This window comes from Oncorhynchus tshawytscha, linkage group LG10 (assembly GCF_018296145.1).
Source record: "Oncorhynchus tshawytscha isolate Ot180627B linkage group LG10, Otsh_v2.0, whole genome shotgun sequence".
Lineage (NCBI taxonomy): Eukaryota > Metazoa > Chordata > Actinopteri > Salmoniformes > Salmonidae > Oncorhynchus > Oncorhynchus tshawytscha.
Window position 1 is genome coordinate 51,051,358 of NC_056438.1, and position 19,169 is coordinate 51,070,526.

General features: G+C 45.9%; 1 protein-coding gene across 3 annotated transcripts in view; it reads left to right on the forward strand.

The window, feature by feature from the left end:
- Window positions 1-19,169, forward strand: part of LOC112260409 (ephrin type-B receptor 1) — a 314,795-nt gene that overhangs the window by 277,850 nt on the left and 17,776 nt on the right. For 2 of the 3 annotated variants that reach the window (XM_042328699.1, XM_042328701.1), the window contains 3 exons: window positions 1,507-1,695; window positions 7,328-7,575; window positions 11,508-11,723. In XM_042328699.1, the coding sequence (XP_042184633.1) occupies window positions 1,507-1,695; window positions 7,328-7,575; window positions 11,508-11,723 (653 nt within the window). The remainder of the gene's footprint in view (window positions 1-1,506; window positions 1,696-7,327; window positions 7,576-11,507; window positions 11,724-19,169) is intronic. The other variant, XM_042328700.1, reaches the window with a different exon arrangement.

Below are 19,169 nucleotides of genomic sequence, written 5' to 3' on the forward strand. Positions count from 1 at the left end.
GTGTGCGCGCGTGTGCATATGTTTGCATGTGTATACCAGTGGAGGCTGCTGAGGGGAGGACGCCACATAATAATGTCTGGAACGGTGCGAATAGAATGGCATTCCACTCATTCCTCTCCAGCCATTACCACGAACCTGTCCTCCCCAGTTAAGGTGCCACCAACTTCCTGTGGTGTGTACGTGTGTATGCATTCCTATTTACTTTTGTGTTTACCAGGCCTCCGATTCCTGAGATGTGCCTATCAGTATTACTGCCCTTATTTCAGCCACACACATGTCCAGAATGTCATTATAGAATGCAGAGCTCTCAGCCCTCTCATTGATTAGCTGTAATCCAATCTCTATGGAGTCTCTAATAAGCAATTCCACAGAGGCAGGGTTCAAGGTAATGAGTGTACTAACAAGACAGGGCTTACAGCCAAGGGCTATAGGTAAAGTGCCTTAAGCCCCTCCTTGACTAGATCCTGTCCTTCCTATCCCCCTCTCAGCCAGTCCTCAGCCACTCGAGACTCTGCTTAGCCTATGTGCTGCATGTCATGTAGATGAGTGAGGTTTGTGAGGAGAGGATGGGTTCATTTCAATCATGGTTGCCATATTGTAAAAATCAGTCTGAGTGGCAATCATGTCTTTGAGAGAATCAGCTCACTTGAAGGGTTGGGATGGATTTTGGGGTCTGTCTTTATCTGCATCTCAAATGACACCCTATTCCTTATATAGCGCATCACTTTTGGCCAGAGCCCTAGTACGCGGCTGTCCCATGTAGCTCTTGTCAGATGTAGTACAAGATATAGCAGATAGGTTGGCATTTCAGACACATATTCTGTCTTGTCATTGCATGTGTTGAATATGATTCTCACTACGCCCCAAGCCAAGTGATCCTCCATTCCCAGACATCCCCAGACAGTGAACTGTACTCACCTATCTGAGACGCTTGATAGCGAGGCGGGTTTATCAGTTTATGAGCTCCTATGGGGAGAGGCGGTGGGGAAATTGGTTCCTCCGCTATCAAAGGGCAGAGAGGAAGGGAATGAGGGGGAACGAAAGAAATCTGTCTGCATTTTTCTCTCTCGCGCGCGTTCTTTTGTTCTCTCTCGCTTTATCTCTCTCGATTTGTCTGTGTGTGTCTCTCTGTTTCTCTGTCTCTCTATTTCTCTCAATTCTATAGGGAGCAAACAGTATAGCCTTAATGGACTTCACTGTAATTATTGTAATTCAAATCCATTCACACATGCTTGCTTGTTCGCCTCCACCCAAAGAAAATTCATTCATTTTACTAATGCATTTGAACCTTTTGAGAGTTGGATTAATGTGATGCACAGGTCTTTTTTGTTCCATTGCACTTTGCTGTCATATGCATCGTGGACATAACAACATATGACATACTGTGTGGACATATGGGCATATTTCAATATTCATCCATTTCCCATTTCACCACCAAAACACCTTCCATGTGCAAAGCCTTTACTCTATTCTGGATTGTTCACTGGCCACTCTGATTGGTTCTAGAGCTCTCCCTGAGAGCCGACATGTCTAACTGCACCTCCCCACTGGGCTGCCCGACCCACTTCTCAGGCTCTCCGGGGATGAAGATCTACATCGACCCCTTTACCTACGAGGACCCCAACGAGGCCGTCCGGGAGTTCGCCAAGGAGATCGATGTGTCCACCGTCAAGATCGAAGAGGTCATTGGTGCAGGTAAATGTGAATGAATGTGTGTGTGTGTGAGTGGATGTGGAGGGGTGTGTGGGAGGGGGTGCTGCAGTTGTGTGTTGGATATCTTTGTGTGTCAATATTTATTTATGTGTGCAAATATACAGTATTTTGCCACTGGCCTCTTCCAACCTCCTTACCAATGTTACATTGCAGGTATTTGACATGCTCGCTTCTGAGTAGAATATACTGCAGGTCATCTGCTGTCCCTTAGCTAGATAGCAGCAGAAATAGCTTTAGCCAATAGCATCCCAGTCCCTGTACCTCTCTCTCTCTCTCTCCCTCTCTCTCGGGACATGTCCATCCTCAGTGAGCCAGGCCAGACCTTGTTGACTGTATGGAGGACATGCTGATGTGTGTTGATTCATATGGAGACTAAAATAACACCATGCAGGCTAATGAGACAAGGACTGGAATAGACTCCCATGGACTGGCTGGGACACACTGCATGATAGGAAACACCGTGTGAGGGAAGGATAGGGGAGATGGAGGAGGGGAAGGATAGGGGGAGATGGAGGTGGGGGAGGAAAGGGGAGATGGAGGTGGGGGAGGAAAGGGGGAGATGGAGGTGGGGAAGGAAAGGGGGAGATGGAGGTGGGGAAGGAAAGGGGGAGATGGAGGAGGGGAAGGATAGGGGAGATGGAGGAGGGGGAAGGATAGGGGAGATGGAGGAGGGGAAGGATAGGGGAGATGGAGGAGGGGAAGGATAGGGGAGATGGAGGAGGGGAAGGAAAGGGGGAAGGATGGATGGAGGGGGAAGGATAGGGGAGATGGAGGAGGGGAAGGATAGGGGAGATGGAGGAGGGGAAGGATAGGGGGAGATGGAGGGGGGGAGATGGAGATGAGGGGGGAAGGATAGGGGAGATGGAGGAGGGGAAGGATAGGGGAGATGGAGGAGGGGAAGGATAGGGGAGATGGAGGAGGGGAAGGATAGGGGGAGATGGAGGTGGGGAAGGATAGGGGAGATGGAGGAGGGGGAAGGGGGAATGGAGGGGGGAGATGGAGATGGAGGGGGGAAGGAAAGGGAGATGGAGGAGGGGAAGGAAAGGGGAGATGGAGGGGGGAAGGAAGGGGGAGATGGGAGATGGAGGAGGGGAAGGAGATGGAGGGGGGAAGGATAGGGGAGATGAGATGGAGGTGGGGAAGGATAGGGGAGATGGGGAAGGAGGGGAAGGAAAGGGGATATGGGAGATGGAGGAGGGGAAGGAAAGGGTGAGATGGAGGTGGGGAAGGATAGGGGAGATGGAGGTGGGGAAGGAAAGGGGGAGATGGAGGAGGGGAAGGAAAGGGGAGATGGAGGTGGGGAAGGATAGGGGGAGATGGAGGTGGGGAAGGATAGGGAGATGGAGGAGGGGAAGGAAAGGGGAGATGGAGGAGGGGAAGGAAAGGGGGAGATGGAGGTGGGGAAGGAAAGGGGAGATGGAGGTGGGGAAGGAAAGGGGAGATGGAGGAGGGGAAGGAAAGGGTGAGATGGAGGTGGGGAAGGAAAGGGTGAGATGGAGGTGGGGGAAGGAGATGGATGGGGGAGATGGAGGAGGGGAAGGAAAGGGAAGATGGAGAGGGGAAGGATGGGGAGGGAGGAGGGGAAGGATAGGGGAGATGGAGGAGGGGAAGGATAGGGGAGATGGAGGAGGGGAAGGATAGGGGAGATGGAAGGATGGGGAAGGAAAGGGGGAGATGGAGGAGGGGATGGAAAGGGGAGATGGATGGGGAGATGGAGGTGAGGAAGGAAAGGGGAGATGGAGGAGGGGAAGGATAGGGGATATGGAGGAGGGGAAGGATAGAGGGAGATGGAGGTGGGGAAGGATAGGGGAGATGGAGGAGGGGAAGGATAGGGGAGATGGAGGTGGGGAAGGATAGGGTGAGATGGGGGTGGGGAAGGAAAGGGGGAGGTGGAGGAGGGGAAGGAAAGGGTGAGATGAAGGTGGGGAAGGAAAGGGGGAGATGGAGGAGGGGATGGAAAGGGGAGATGGATGGGGAGATGGAGGTGAGGAAGGAAAGGGGAGATGGAGGAGGGGAAGGATAGGGGATATGGGGAGGGGAAGGATAGAGGGAGATGGAGGTGGGGAAGGATAGGGGAGATGGAGGAGGGGAAGGATAGGGGAGATGGAGGTGGGGAAGGAAAAGGGGAGATGGAGGAGGGGAAGGAAAGGGTGAGATGAAGGTGGGGAAGGAAAGGGGGAGATGGAGGAGGGAAGGAAAGGGGGAGATGGAGGAGGGGAAGGATAGGGTGAGATGGGGGTGGGGAAGGAAAGGGGGAGGTGGAGGAGGGGAAGGAAAGGGTGAGATGAAGGTGGGGAAGGAAAGGGGGAGATGGAGGAGGGGAAGGAAAGGGGGAGATGGAGGAGGGGAAGGATAGGGTGAGATGGGGTGGGGAAGGAAAGGGGGAGATTGAGGTGGGGAAGGAAAGAGGGATTGTTTTTTTGTTTATTTGTGGTGTGAGATCGCCACAGGATGCCTGCAGCATGATGAGTAATCAAGGAATGGAAATATTTACTGTGAATTTGTTTGGTTGTTACTCTTTTAGATTCTATTGATGAATTTCCTCCCCAGATTCTGAGCTGCTGTGGAACAAGATAGCCCCACTGTTGATCAGTATCACAAATACAACAATTACACTATACAGTTGAAGTCGGAAGTTTACATACACTTAGGTTGGAGTCATTAAAACTTGTTTTTCAACCACTCCACAAATTTCTTGTTAACAAAGTAGAATTTTAGCAAGTTCTTTAGGACATCAAGCCATTTTTCCAACAATTGTTTACCGACAGATTATTTCACTTATAATTCACTGTATCACAATTCCAGTGGGTCAGAAGTTTACATACAATAAGTTGACTGTGCCTCTAAACAGCTTGGAAAATTCCAGAAAATGATGTCATGGCTTTAGAAGCTTCTGATAGGCTAATTGCCATAATTTGAGTCAATTGGAGGTGTACCTGTGGATGTATTTCAAGGCCTACCTTCAAACTCAGTGCCTCTTTGCTTGACATCATGGAAAAATCTAAAGAAATCAGTCAAGACCTCAGAATTAATTTTCTTTAGACCTCCACGAGTCTGGTTCATCCTTGGGAGCAATTTCCAAACACCTGAAGGTACCACGTTCATCTGTACAAACAATAGTTTGCAAGTATAAACACCATGAGACCACGCAGCCGTCATACCGCTCAGGAAGGAGATGCCTTCCGTCTCTTAGAGATGAACGTACTTTGGTGCAAAAAGTGCAAATCAATCCCAGAACAACAGCAAAGGACCTTGTGAAGATGATGGAGGAAACAGGCACAAAAGTATCTATATCCACAGTAAAACGGGTCCTATATCTACATAACCTGAAAGGCCGCTCAGCAAGGAAGAAGCTACTGCTCCAAAACCACCATAAAAAAGCCAGACTACGGTTTGCAACTGCACATGGGGACAAAGATTGTACTTTTTGGAGAAATGTCCTCTGGGCTGATGAAACAAAAATAGAACTGTTTGGCCATAATGACCATCGTTATGTTTGGAGGAAAAATGGGGAGGCTTGCAAGCCGAAGAACACCATCCCAAACGTGAAGGACGGGGGTGGCAGCATCATGTTGTGGGGGAGCTTTGCTGCAGGAGGGACTGGTGCACTTCACAAAATAGATGGCATCAATGAGGTTGGAAAATTATGTAGATATATTGAAGCAACATCTCAAGACATCAGTCAGGAAGTTAAAGCTTGGTCGCAAATGGGTCTTCCAAATGGACAAAGATCCCAAGCATACTTCCAAAGTTGTGGCAAAATGGCTTAAGTACAACAAGGTATTGGAATGGCCATCACAAAGCCCTGACCTCAATCCTTTAGAAAATGTGTGGTCAGAACTGAAAAAGCATCTACGAGCAAGGAGGCCTACAAACCTGACTCAGTTACACCAGCTCTGTCAGGAGGAATGGGCCAAAATTCTTATTGTGGGAAGCTTGTGGAAGGCTACCCGAAACGTTTGACCCAAGTTCAACAATTTAAAGGCAATGCTACCAAATTCTAATTGAGTGTATGTAAACTTCTGACCCACTGGGAATGTGATGAAAGAAATAAAAACTGAAATAAATCATTCTCTCTACTATTATTCTGACATTTCACATTCTTAAAATGAAGGGGTGATCCTAACTGACCTAAGACAGGGAATTTTTACTTGGATTAAATGTCAGGAATCGTGAAAAACTGAGTTTAAATGTATTTGGCTAAGGCGTATGTAAACTTACGACTTCAACTGTATATACAAAAGTACAAATTTGTGGATTCGGCTATTTCAGCCACACCCGTTGGTGATAGGTGTATAAAATCAAGCACACAGCCATGCAATCTCCATAGACAAACATTGTCTGTAGAATGGCCTTCCTGAAGAGCTCAGTGACTTTCAACGTGGCACTGTCAAAGGATGCCACCTTTTTGTCAATTATCTGCCCTGCTAGAGCTGCCCCGGTCAACTTTAAGTACTGTTGTTGTGAAGTGGAAACGTCTAGGAGCAACAGCGGCTCAGCTGAGAAGTGGAAGGTCACACAAGCTCACAGAACGGAACCGCCGAGTGCTGAAGCACATAGCGCGTAAAAATTGTCTATCCTCAGTTGCAACAATCACTACCGAGTTCCAAACTGCCTCACGAAGCAACGTCAGCACAATAACTGTTCGTCGGGAGCTTCATGAAATGGGTTTCTATGTTCGAGCAGCCGCACACAAGCCTAATATCACCATACGCAATGCCAAGAGTCAGCTGGGGTGTTGTAAAGCTCGCTGCCATTGGACTCTGGAGCAGTGGAAACACGTTCTCTGGAGTTATGTATCACGCTTCACCATCTGGCAGTCTGACGGACAACTCTGGGTTTGGCAGATCCCAAGAGAATGCATATTGCCAACTGTAAAGTTTGGTGGATGAGGAATAATGGCCTGGGGCTGTTTTTCATGGTTCGGGCTTGGTCCCTTAGTTCAAGTGAAAGGAAATCTTAATGCTACTGCATACAGTGACATTCTAGTAAATTATGCGCTTCCAACTTTTGGCAATAGTTTTGGGGGGGCCCTTTCCTGTTTCAGCATGACAATGCCCCCATGCACAAAGCGAGGTCCATACAGAAATGGTATGTTCTAGATCAGTGTGGAAGAACTTGACTGCACACGGCCTTGACCTCAACTCCATCAAACACCTTTAGGATGAATTGAAACGTTGACTGTGAGCCAGGCCTTATTGTCTAACATCAGTGCTCGACCTCAGTAATGCGCTTGTGGCTAAATGGAAGCAAGTCCCCACAGAAATGTTCTAGTGGAAAGCCTTACCAGAAGAGTGGACGCTGTTATAGCAGCAAAGGGGGGACCAGCTCCTTATTAATGCCCATGATTTTGGATTGAGATTTTGGACGAGCAGGTGTCCACATACTCTTGGTCATGTAGTGTGGTTTTGATTAGTGAAAACACTGCTTGTTACCTCTGGTTCAACATGCAAGTTGTGTAGGATCCGTGGTCAATGATAGTTTATTGAGCCAGTTTTAAGGTCTTGCACTAGCACAATCTAATGGATTCCTATTTACCGAAATCTCAAGGTCTAATACTTGATCTCTCTAGATTGTTGATCTAGCGCTATAACCACCACACTCTCTCCCCCAGGTGAGTTTGGTGAGGTGTACAAGGGACGTCTGAAGCTCCCAGGCAAGAGGGAGATCTACGTGGCCATTAAGACCCTGAAGGCAGGATACGTTGAGAAGCAGAGGCGGGACTTCCTGTCCGAGGCGTCAATCATGGGACAGTTTGACCACCCCAACATCATCAGACTTGAGGGCGTGGTCACCAAGAGTCGGCCAGTCATGATCGTCACAGAGTTTATGGAGAACGGGGCCCTTGATTCCTTCCTGAGGGTGAGTATGGGGAATGTGTGTATCAAGCATCTTAGAGTAGAAGAGCTGCTCTAAGATCAGCTGGTCTCCCTGTACATGTAATCTAATTCATTATGATTTAAAAGGCAAAACTGATCCAGCACTCCCACTTTGAGCCACTTTATGACCATAGCCCCAGGAATATGGAGGGTTTTCAGTCCACTATGCCTAATTAATAATTTATTAACACAGTTTACCATCTCTTTTTATAGTGTCTTTATAGAACTGTTATACTGTGGTAATAATTTATTTACATAATTGGCTATTCACATATATGATGATGTATGTTGCCCTAAGACTGCACTGGTGCATTGCAGCTTGTTTGTGGATTGACAAAACGCACATGGAGTTAGAGATCATGATATATAGTGCAGAACATTTGTGACTGCAATAAACATGCAGTTCATGGGCCATGGCAATGTTCTGCATCCAAAGAGTTCTACCGCCAAGAATAGGGTTTAGGATTAGAGATCACTGAGCTCTATTTATAACGAACCTAACGCAATGGTAAATCTAAGCCAGGGATCATCAACTAGATTCAGTTGCAGGATGATTTTTTTTTCCCTGGAGTGGATTGTATAATTACAAATCATTTGTAGACTGCAAATTGACCGTAAGAAGCCCAAAGAGATATCTTTGACTAAAACCATCATTTCAAACCTTGCTTACATTTGTACATGATCACGTGTCTCTATATTATGTGTGGGAATAATTGGTAACAGATTTCTTAAGTTAAAATCACTTGGAGCTGATTTCCTGGTGTTTTTACAGTCTTTTATGTCCAACAATGAAAATTCCACAGAAAACTTGTGGGGGCCAAATAAAACCAACCGCGGACCAAATTCGTTCCACGGGCCTTCAGTTGCGGAACCATGATCTAAGCGCTGCCAGTAGCGCTATAGGTCTGAGGGTGTGTCAGAAATATTTTGGGCTTTGATTAATAAACCTGTTGCAGGTGTGACGAGGGCTTGGCCACTCACTGGCCAATCAATGTGTTCCATGGCTTAATACGACTCAAGTTTGTCTCAAGTTCTATAGATTATTGATGGTCTTTGCATTGTCATCAACTCCAATTCGGCTGGAATATTCTTGTCCTGGTACATTGTTGATTAATTCTACAACTTATCTAATAGCATAGGCTATAGTAAGGAGTAATAGCAACAGTAAAACAAATGAAAACATCCAGTATTTTCTCAATAGACTATGTTTGGAATGTTGGCAGTCAACATTGTTGTAATTGTCTTTACGCATCGCAGTCCTCCTCAAATGACAATACTAGGCTAAATTGTATTGTATGTGTGTGACACAAAATCTCAATAAGCGAAATATAGCCTCGGCCTACCATTGATGCTGCACTATAGGACTGAGTCATTTAAATACGTTTGAAGTGCTTATTTGGTAACCGGATGAGAGGCGCTCTTTGGAGATAGGGATGGATACTTGAACAAGTGAAATGAAGTATGCAAGTAGGCATATGTGTGTCTGATTTAGGATGTGCAGTATATTTTCAATTCAAGACCCTCTGACGAATAGACCATTTAAACACCTTTTATGGATAGACTACGTTGCAAAACCAGGAAGGATTAAAAAAAGGCACGACAGCATTGCTGTTGAACCAGCCTTAGTAGCCGGGTCCTAGGGTAAGGGTAGCCTATGAAGGGCTTGATATGAAAACGGAAAACAAGCAATCAGTTTTTGTAAAACAACAATGTTTCTAAACATGATGGGGTCAGAAGCATGACCTCATGAATCGCTTCTTTCGTTCTATCGCTTCTCTCGTTTTTAGTGCCTTTACACATAACATCCACACGTCTATACAAAAAACTAGGCTCCTGTCAATTGTATTGTTGCCTATGTGCGAGGCAGATTCTCAAAAGATCGGCCCTTGATATGGTATTATAGGGTTGAATAGTTTGGAGGAACGTCTCTTTGGTAATCAGATGAGGGGAATGGGGATGAACATGGGGATGAACATGGGGATGAACATGGGGATGAACATGGGGATGAACATGGGGATGGACAGCCTACCCAATCAAATGAAATTAAGTATGCAGGTATGTAAATTGTGAATAATGAAAAAGCATGAGGGCACAAGCCTCCAAAATATGTCAAAGCACTCTCAGTTGACCAGTAGACTCTCTCAGTAGCACCAGTATAACTCCCAGTAGAGCCCTTTATTCATAGGCTACTTGGATAATGGCCAGCATAAAAAGACAGACCTATGCGAAACTGCTAAACCAGCGTTGATTAAAAGGGAGGGTAGGCTATGCTTGGTTTTTAATCAAATTAAATGGGGGGGAAACCAATTGTTGTTTTTTTATGTTTCTTAATACGAGATTCACTGGCACAAAAGCAACATCTCTCTTCCCCTGGGCCCTGTGCGTCATGGCTAGATAGGCTGAGCTCCTGCTCTCAAAACCCATGCCGTCATCAACTGCACTACCGTTAAGACCTGCTTCTTCTGGGTCTTAAAAAGTCCCTTTAGAGATGCATGAAATGGTCACAGGTAATTTGCCAAACCTGGCTTTAGGGCTGGAAAATGCCATTGCCCCTCCTTCACACCAGCTGAAAATAGAGACCTCTGTGTAACTCCAGAAGATTTGAAAATGAACCGAACACAATTCCATCATTCTCCTCATCGAAGACTTCCTGAAATAGCCAACTTCCGTCTTCATTTAATTTCTCCACTCATGCCCCAAGCTCTTAATGAACTATCCCCTCACTCTTTTGTAGCTGGTAAGGAACGAGCGAGTGTACAGCTTAATCAATATTCAAGCCTTTTTTTCTCTCCTTCCCTTCTTCCTCCATCTCATGGATTGGTTTTCCTCTTCACTTTGATCTACTGCTGGTTTAAAGGGACCCTTTGAAGTTGGCTTTGCTAGCCGCCACATCTGACTGGTGTTCCCATCGATCTTACCCTACCCTCTTATTTGTTAGTGTGTGTCGGGTTCAAAGCTCCTCGGAGCATTGGAGACACGGGGAGGAACTAGGAAGGGTTTGGGGAGAGAGCTCCGCCGTGTGTGTGTGTGTGTTACCCACAGTGATGGACAATGTGCCATTTTTACAACATCCTCTAACAACTAGTTTTGGTAGGATCGTGATCGGAGAATCCAATTTGGGAATAAAAAAGAATACTCTTTCCTTTTGATATAAAATAGGTGATGAGATGCAAGACAAGGGCTGTCAGGGACTGTGTCAATAGCTGCTAGTGTAAAAGTAGAAATCTAAAGAACAAACCACTTTAAGCGTAAGGCTTCAAGATTCAGTCACATAATCAGACACAGAAAAAAACTGTTTTCTGTCTTGTAGAAGTAGGTCGCGCTCAGATAGGTATCAGGTTAGGCTGTTTGTGACATGGAACATTGTACATATGTCTGACGGCAGATCTTGTACCCTTGTACAAAAGTTTACCCTTACTTCCTGGCTGTGGTGTCACAGATGTATCCGCAGGGTTTTCTAATCTGGGAGCGAGATCCCAGCGGAATTTTCAGCACAGACACTCTCCGTGTCAGGACAATGTTAGCTAGGCATGGCCTTTATGTAATATGACACAGAATATGTGGCATAGCATGCAGAATGAGCCTGTGTTCGTGTCATGTCGTTGCGGTTGTCAAGTCAATTGCATTGCTATCAAATAGAACCATGCAATCGAATAACAACCGTGTCTGGTCGACACACCTCAATGCCTAATGCTGTCAAATAGTGTAGGAATCAGTGAAGAATTGATTGTTTATTGTCAACATCTCAGCGGAAAGGCCTGCAAATTAAACGTTTATTTTGATATGGCCGTCGTCTTCTCCTTTCTCTGCAGCAAGAGAAAATGGCGGCGATCACAATACCGACAACGGTAATGACACTAACGATCCTCATTTATCTGTTTCTTTCTCTCACTCTTCATCTCTTCTCTCCTGCAGCAAAACGACGGTCAGTTCACCGTGATCCAGCTGGTGGGCATGATGAGGGGCATCGCGGCGGGCATGAAGTACCTCTCTGAGATGAACTACGTCCATAGAGACCTGGCCGCCCGCAACATCCTAGTAAACAGCAACCTGGTTTGCAAAGTGTCTGACTTCGGGCTGTCGCGCTACCTCCAGGACGATACCTCTGATCCCTCCTACACCAGCTCTCTGGTATGTCCTACTAGCTACTCTAGTGTACTGATGTTTTCCTATCTTTACACTTTGAAATGGATAGGTAGGTCGCCAGCAATGTTCATAGGAACTCGCTGAAAACAAGCAATGTAGAACAGGGAAACCGATATGTCTCTTTTTTGTTTGTGCATGTGTGCGTGTGTGTGTGTGTGTGTGTAGGACTGCTTGAGTACAGTAGGGGTAAATGCTACATCTAAAGAACTACAACAGTTTGTGCGACCATCTCTCTGGCATTTCCTTTCAGTCCTCTTCACCACTCTCCCTCACCTCAACTCCACCTCTGTCTCTTCTCTTTAACATTCCACAAGCCTTCTCTCCTCCTTCTCCTCCCTCTTCCCGCTAGTCACGCAGCAGTACTGTCACATCTTCATTAGTGCAGAGACATGCAGACTTAGGGGAAGGCCCCTTTCTCATTGGGATGCGTAGGATGCATGCAAACTGAAAGGGCATCCCAGACCCTTAAACTGACAGATTCTATTATTTCTCGGGCATCATGGAAGGGTTTGTGCCCTAATTAACACCACAGAGGAACAGATCTGTAATTATTAGTCGCCAACGTTAGTGTAGCCGACTGTGTGCCCTGCATTGACTTTCATTTGAATCTGCTAATTAGTTGGATATATGTAGTGGTTTATTATTTGGTTGCTCCTGACAGTTTGGAGGGAATACAGTCGGCCTGGTGCAGAGTCCCTTCTTTAGTGAGGTAAACTTTTGGAAAATGATTTATATTTACATGAATAAATACATATAATTCCACTGCACACTCTTAGAAAAAAGGGTTCCAAAAGGGTTCTTCGGCTGTCCCCATAGGATAACCTTTTTGGTTTCAGGTAGAACCCTTTTGGTTTCCATGTAGAACCCTCTGTGGAAAGGGTCGTTCATGGAACCCAAAAGGATTAAACCTGAAACCAAAAAGGTTTATCAAAGGATTCTCCTATGGGGACAGTCGAAGAACCATTTTAGGTTCTAGATAGGGCCTTCTTTTCTAATAGTGAGTGAGTCGTCAACGATCAAACACAAAAATGTTCTAAATATAGAGGTTCTAAGGCATCTTAACATAGGAATCATGAGTCAGGTATCAAGGTAGTATAAAAATAGAAGACTAAAATGAGTTCTTATGTATCTAAACATAGGTGTTCTTTGTGAAATCAAGGACATGATAACAACAGTACAATCCCACGTCTTCCTTCAGTCAGAAGAGTATTATTAATAGAACTCAACAGCGTGTGTGTGTGTGTGTGTGTGTGTGTGTGTGTGTGTGTGTGTGTGTGTGTGTGATGCGCAGTGTGTGACTGAGTCTGTATGTGTGTGTGTGTTCCCGACTGTGTGTGTGTGTGTGTCTGTCTGTCTGTGAACACTGAGATACCCGGAAAGGCGGTTGATTGACAGGTTGTCTTAGGCGTGAACAGGAAGGGTGATATGGTTTTGGGAAGTTAATTGCCCACTAGGAAGGAAGACCGACCTGGGTCTCTGTGACCCCTGTGGTTAAGCCCTGCTGAAACAACAAAGACAAGCACACCTTCTGTTGTCAGCTGTCAATCTCGCTGATGCCACAAAGGGGGTTAGATGTTGTGGATTGGATTATTGTTTAGTGTTCTTGATGTTTAGTTGTTTCATGTACAAGTATACAAGACCCCTTGAAAATGAGATGATGTATCTCGTGGGTTTTATACTGGCGATAAGAGTTAGAAAAATAGATAGATATAGGCTTTAGGATCTACCTTATTGTCCACAAGGGGACATTTGTCTTGGACATTAGAAAGGTACTGTACAATGACAGTACTTTTTACACCAACTGTTTTTTTGTGCTTAACCTTTACCCAACCCAGGTATTCCTAATGATAGGACCTATATGTCATGAGAGTTCTGCCATATAACACATACACAGAAACGTCCATAAGCACACCAGAGTAACACAAGTCTCTCCTAGCATTCTGCTTGACCTTACTGTGTCTTGTCACTAGCTGGGTCCTGACCCTCCATTCTAATCCACTCTCCTGGGGAACGTTCTGGGAATATTCTCTATCCACAGCGGAGACGTTGTGGATAGAATCGGGGTCCTTGGGTCCCTCACATCTTCCTTTAATTAAGCTATGCTTGCTGCCAAGCCGCCATGGCAGCGCCCTTCACTCGCTGTCCTCCCTCCGCCGGTTACGAGGTGAACGCAGAATGCCAAAGCAATCATGGAGCGAGGCCAGCGCGGCTTGTGGAGGCCGAGGGAATCAGGGAAATTAAATTCCGCCAACGTGCTGTGATATACGTCGCCATCGACCTCCTCCTCCTGCAAAATGAATCACCTTATTTTCCTTTCTCTCCTTCCTTTGTGATGTTTCCCCACCATTTCGGAGGGCACCAATTACCTAGCTTCCAGCGCGGTGCTGGGGAAGGTGCTGGCGGACATACTGTTAATTACATGGTGTTAACCCTGGGGTTGGCACTCACGCAGGGGCCAGAGTGGCTATCGGAGCAGGGGGTAGAGAAATACATTTTCCCTCAAATGTTTGCTGCATGGTCGCTAAAGGTAATCTCTTTATTTTGGCTTTGGTGATACAGTTGTACTGTTTTTACCAGCACATGGTTTAAGACCAAATTGCTAACTTGACTTGGTTGAACCATGCCAGTCAAACCGTCTGACGATTAAAGATCACTTTGACGAGCATCAAAACAAAACGTTGACTACAGACGTTTACAGACGTCGACTTTTACCTTCTTTCTACAGCTATTGTCCCGCTTCAGCACTGTGTTTGGTTGTGGGTAATTACTCCCAGCATGCACTTCTTCAGCATGCACTTCTTCAGGATGCTTCCCTCACTGCGAGTGGAGAGGGATGACCTGTGTGACCTTACGGGAGACAGAATTGATTTTTAGACGCTCTGCGGGCCATGAATTTCACATCAGTCCATCTATCTATCCTTCTATCCATCCATCCATCTTTTCACTTATTTTTCATCACATATTTTCCCTGGGGGACCCAGTGGCTCAAAGGAATGACAGGCAGAGTGCCTGTTTAATGTATGATGTGTTGTGTGTGTGTGTTTGGTTTAGTTTTACTATCCTTGTGGGGACCCGAAGTCCCCAGAAAATTCGGACAACTGGGTACATTTCGTCTGCCACCACTAGTTTCCTCCAGCATCTTCACCAGGTCCTTTGCTGTTTTTCTGGGATTGATTAGCACTTTTTGCACCAAAGTGAAGAGGTACCGAGTTTGAAAATAGGCCTTGAAATACATCCACAGGTACACACACTTCCAATTGAATCAAATGTTGTCAATTAGCCTATCAGAACCTTCTAAAGCCACATCATTTTCTGGAATTTTCCAAGCTGTCAACTTAGTGTATGTGATCTTCAGACCCACTGGAATTGTGACACTGTGAATTATAAGAGAAATAATCTGTCTGTAAACAATTGTTGTAAGAATTACTTGTGTCTTGCACAAAGTCGATGTCCTAACCAACTTACCAAAACAATAGTTTTTAACAAGAAATTTGTTGAGTGGTTGAAAAACGAGTTTTAATGACTCGAACCTTCCGACTTCAACTGTATGTGTGTGTCTTCATGCTCGCCAGTGTGTGTGCGCACACTTGAATGTGTGTGTGTCTTTGAGGCTGCATCAAAGAGGGCAAGCGGTTGAGAGGCGAGGTCACCCACAGCCCAGTAACATACCTCATCCATCAAACCCCCGCGACCTGACGGACATTCTCCCTCTCTCCGCTCCACTGCCTTCAATCCACCCTCTGTTTTTGTTCCTTGTTTTCTATTTGCATCCTTTCCTCCTTTCCTTCTCTCCCTCTGGCATGTTTCCCAAAGCCTTTTGTGTTGTTTGTCACGTGTGTGAAATATTGATGTGGCAAAAGTTACAGGGGACTTAAGGGGAACTCATCCCTGAGTAAAGAAGCGGAAAAACTCTGAGAAAAGTTGCCATTCGGTCCACCCAGACTCCTCTATCAAAGCGGGAACATGGCTTGATTTATAACTCCTGTCATGTGTGACAGATCAAGCTGCTATCTATGACTGAGGTGGGCATACTGTGCCTGTATGGAAGGCACTGTGCCTGTGTGGATGCACTGTGCCTGTATGGATCAACTGTGCCTGTATGGATGCACTGTGCCTGTATGGATGCACTGTGCCTGTGTGGATGCACTGTGCCTGTATGGATGCACTGTGCCTGTATGGATGCACTGTGCCTGTGTGGATGCACTGTGCCTGTATGGATAAACTGTGCCTGTGTGGATGCACTGTGCCTGTGTGGATGCACTGTGCCTGTGTGGATGCACTGTGCCTGTATGGATGCACTATGGATGCAGAGCATGATTCAGACATGGCGATCCTCTACATAGCACACTGAAGGGGGATCAAATGAAATGTGGGAGACGGATTTTGTCACAACACTGACCTCAGTCCATATAATGACATTGGACAATCATGGGAAGTTGCTGGCCAGTCCGCCAGTTAGTAAACTAGCGAGCTACTCCAGCTTCAATTCATTTTTGCGTAATTGGTCCTCAAAGAGAGAGAGACAGAGGGTCACAGCATGCTAGTTCCTGGGAAGAGAAAACGCTATGATAGGGTAACATGTTTTACAATTTAGCAGACACTCTTATCCAGAGTGACATATAATAGCAATTGGGGTCAAGTGCCTTGCTCAAGGGCACATTGACAGATTTTTCACTTAGTCGGCTTGGGGATTAAAACCAGAGACCTTTAGCCACTAGAATACCTGCCGCCCAATGACATGAGTAGAGACACATCAGTTCTTGTTTAAACAACCCAGGCAATCTGTTATGTGATTAGTCTGTGTGCTGTGGGCTGTAATTGCCTATTTTCCAACTTCTCAGAGTCATCTCAAGGGGACAGAATAAAGATGTCACCCGGTTACACAAGCCAAGGTCGTAGTCTAATATTAAACCTCTGAAAAAGCCTAACAAGGATGTGCAAAAATACATGATAATAAGATAGTATTCACGCTGGGTTTAATTTGAGGGGCCCCTGGTGGCCCCTGAGTCACCGGGGGCCCAGATAGAGGTTGCACAAGGGGAGGGAGCATTTCTATTAAGCAGAAGTGGTGTCATCGAGTTGAAGATCTGAAGGAATATGTTAACTGCAAAAGACTACACAGACAACGTTTATCGAAGGTCGGATTTCATACCCTGCCATAATGGCGCCGAAGGAGATGGCTGCCGTTTTACGATCCTGTAACCAATTGTGATATTGTGAATGTTTTTAGTGTTATTTGTAAGTATTTTGTACATAATGTTTCTGCCACAGTGTCTTGTGACCGAAAGGAGCTTCTAGAAATCAGAACGGCGATTACTCACCTTGAACTGGACGAATAATTTCACTTTAATGAGTCTGACGAGAGGGATTTACTCCAGACAACCGAACAGGCCCACATCCCTGTCATTCGCAGGAAACGGTATCGCAGAAGGCAATCGGGGTGCCTTGTGAGGATCCGCCAACGAGTGGCTAATCTGCCTTTGCCATCGGTACAATTGGCCAACGTACCATCGCTGGATAATAAATTGGACGAACTAAAAGCATATATATCCTACCAACAGGACATTAAACACTGTAATATCTTATGTTTTACAGAGTCGTGGCTTAACGACGACATCAATAACATACAGCTGGCGGGTTATAACTGTATCGGCAGGATAGAACAGCAGCCTCTGGTAAGACAAGCGGTGAGGGTCTATGTATATTTGTAAGAAACAACTGGTGCACGAAATCTAAGGAAGTCTCGATGATTTTGCTCACCTGAGGTAGAGTATCTCATGATAAGCTGTAGACCACACTATCTACCTAGAGAGCTTTCATCTGTATTTTTCGTAGCTGTCTACATACCACCACAGACCTCTGCTGGCACTAAGACCGCACTCAATGAGCTGTATACCGCCATAAGCAAACAGGAAAATGCTCATCCAGAGGCAGCGTTCCTAGTAGCTGTGGACTTTAATGCATGGAAACTTAAACTCCATTTTACCAAATTTCAACCAACATATTAATTATATGTGAAACCAGAGGGAAAAAAACTCTAGACCACCTTTACTCCACACACAGAGACGCTTACAAAGCTCTCCCTCGCCCTCCATTTGGCTAATATGACCAAAATTCTATCCTCCGATTCCTGCTTACAAGCAAAAATTCAAGCAGGAAGCACCAGTGACTCAGTCAATAAAAAAGTGGTCAGATGAAGCAGAGGCTAAGCTACAGGACTGTTTTGCTAGCACAGACTGGAATATGTTCCGTGATTCTTCTAATGGCATTGAGGAATACACCACATCAGTCACTGGCTTCATCAATAAGTGCATGGATGACGTCATCCCCACAGTGACTGTACGTACATACCCCAACCTGAAGCCATGGATTACAGGCAACATCCGCACTGAGCTAAAAGGTAGAGCTGCCGCTTTCAAGTACTGGGACTCTAAGACAGAAGCTTATAAGAAATCCGTCAGTGCCCTCTGACGAGCCATCAAACAGTAAGATCAAATCTCACTGGCTCCGAACGCTCGTCAGATGTGGCTGTGCTTGCAAACTATTACAGAATACAAAGGGAAGCACAGCCGAGAGCTGCCCAGTGACACGAGCCTACCAGACGAGCTACATTACTTCTATGCTCGCTTCGAGGCAAGTAACACTGAAACATGCATGAGAGCATCAGCTGTTCCAGATGACTGTGTGATCACGTTCTCTGCAGCTGATGTGAGTGAGACCTTTAAACAAGTCAACATTCACAAGGCCGCAGGGCCAGACGGATTACCAGTACGTGTACTCCGAGCATGCGCTGACCAACTGGCAAGTGTCTTCACTGACATTTTCAACATCTCCCTGTCTGAGTCTGTAATTCCAACATGTTTCAAGCAGACCAACATATTCCTTATGCCCAAGAACACTAAGGTAACCTGCCTAAATTACTACCGACCCGTAGCACTCCCTGTAACCATGAAGTGCTTTGAAAGGCTGGTCATGGCTCACATCAACACCATTATCCCAGAAACCCTACACTCACTCCAATTTGCATATTGCCCCATTAGATCCACAGATGATGCAATCTTTATTGCACTCCACACTGCCTTTTGGACAAAATGAACACCTATGTGAGAATGCTATTCATTGACTACAGCTCAGTGTTCAACACCATAGTGCCCTCAAAGCTCATCACTAAGCTAACAACCCTGGGACTAAACACCTTGCGCTGCAAGTCTTCATCAACCTGGCCAAGGCTTTCGACTCTGTCAATCACCGTATTCTTATCGGCAGACTCAACAGCCTGGGTTTCTCTAATGACTGCCTCGCCTGGTTCACTAACTACTTCTCAGATAGAGTTCAGTGTGTCAAATCGGAGGTCCTGTTGTCCGGACCTCTGGCAGTCTCTATGGGGGTGCCACAGGGTTCAGTTCTCGGGCCAACTCTTTTCTCTGTTTT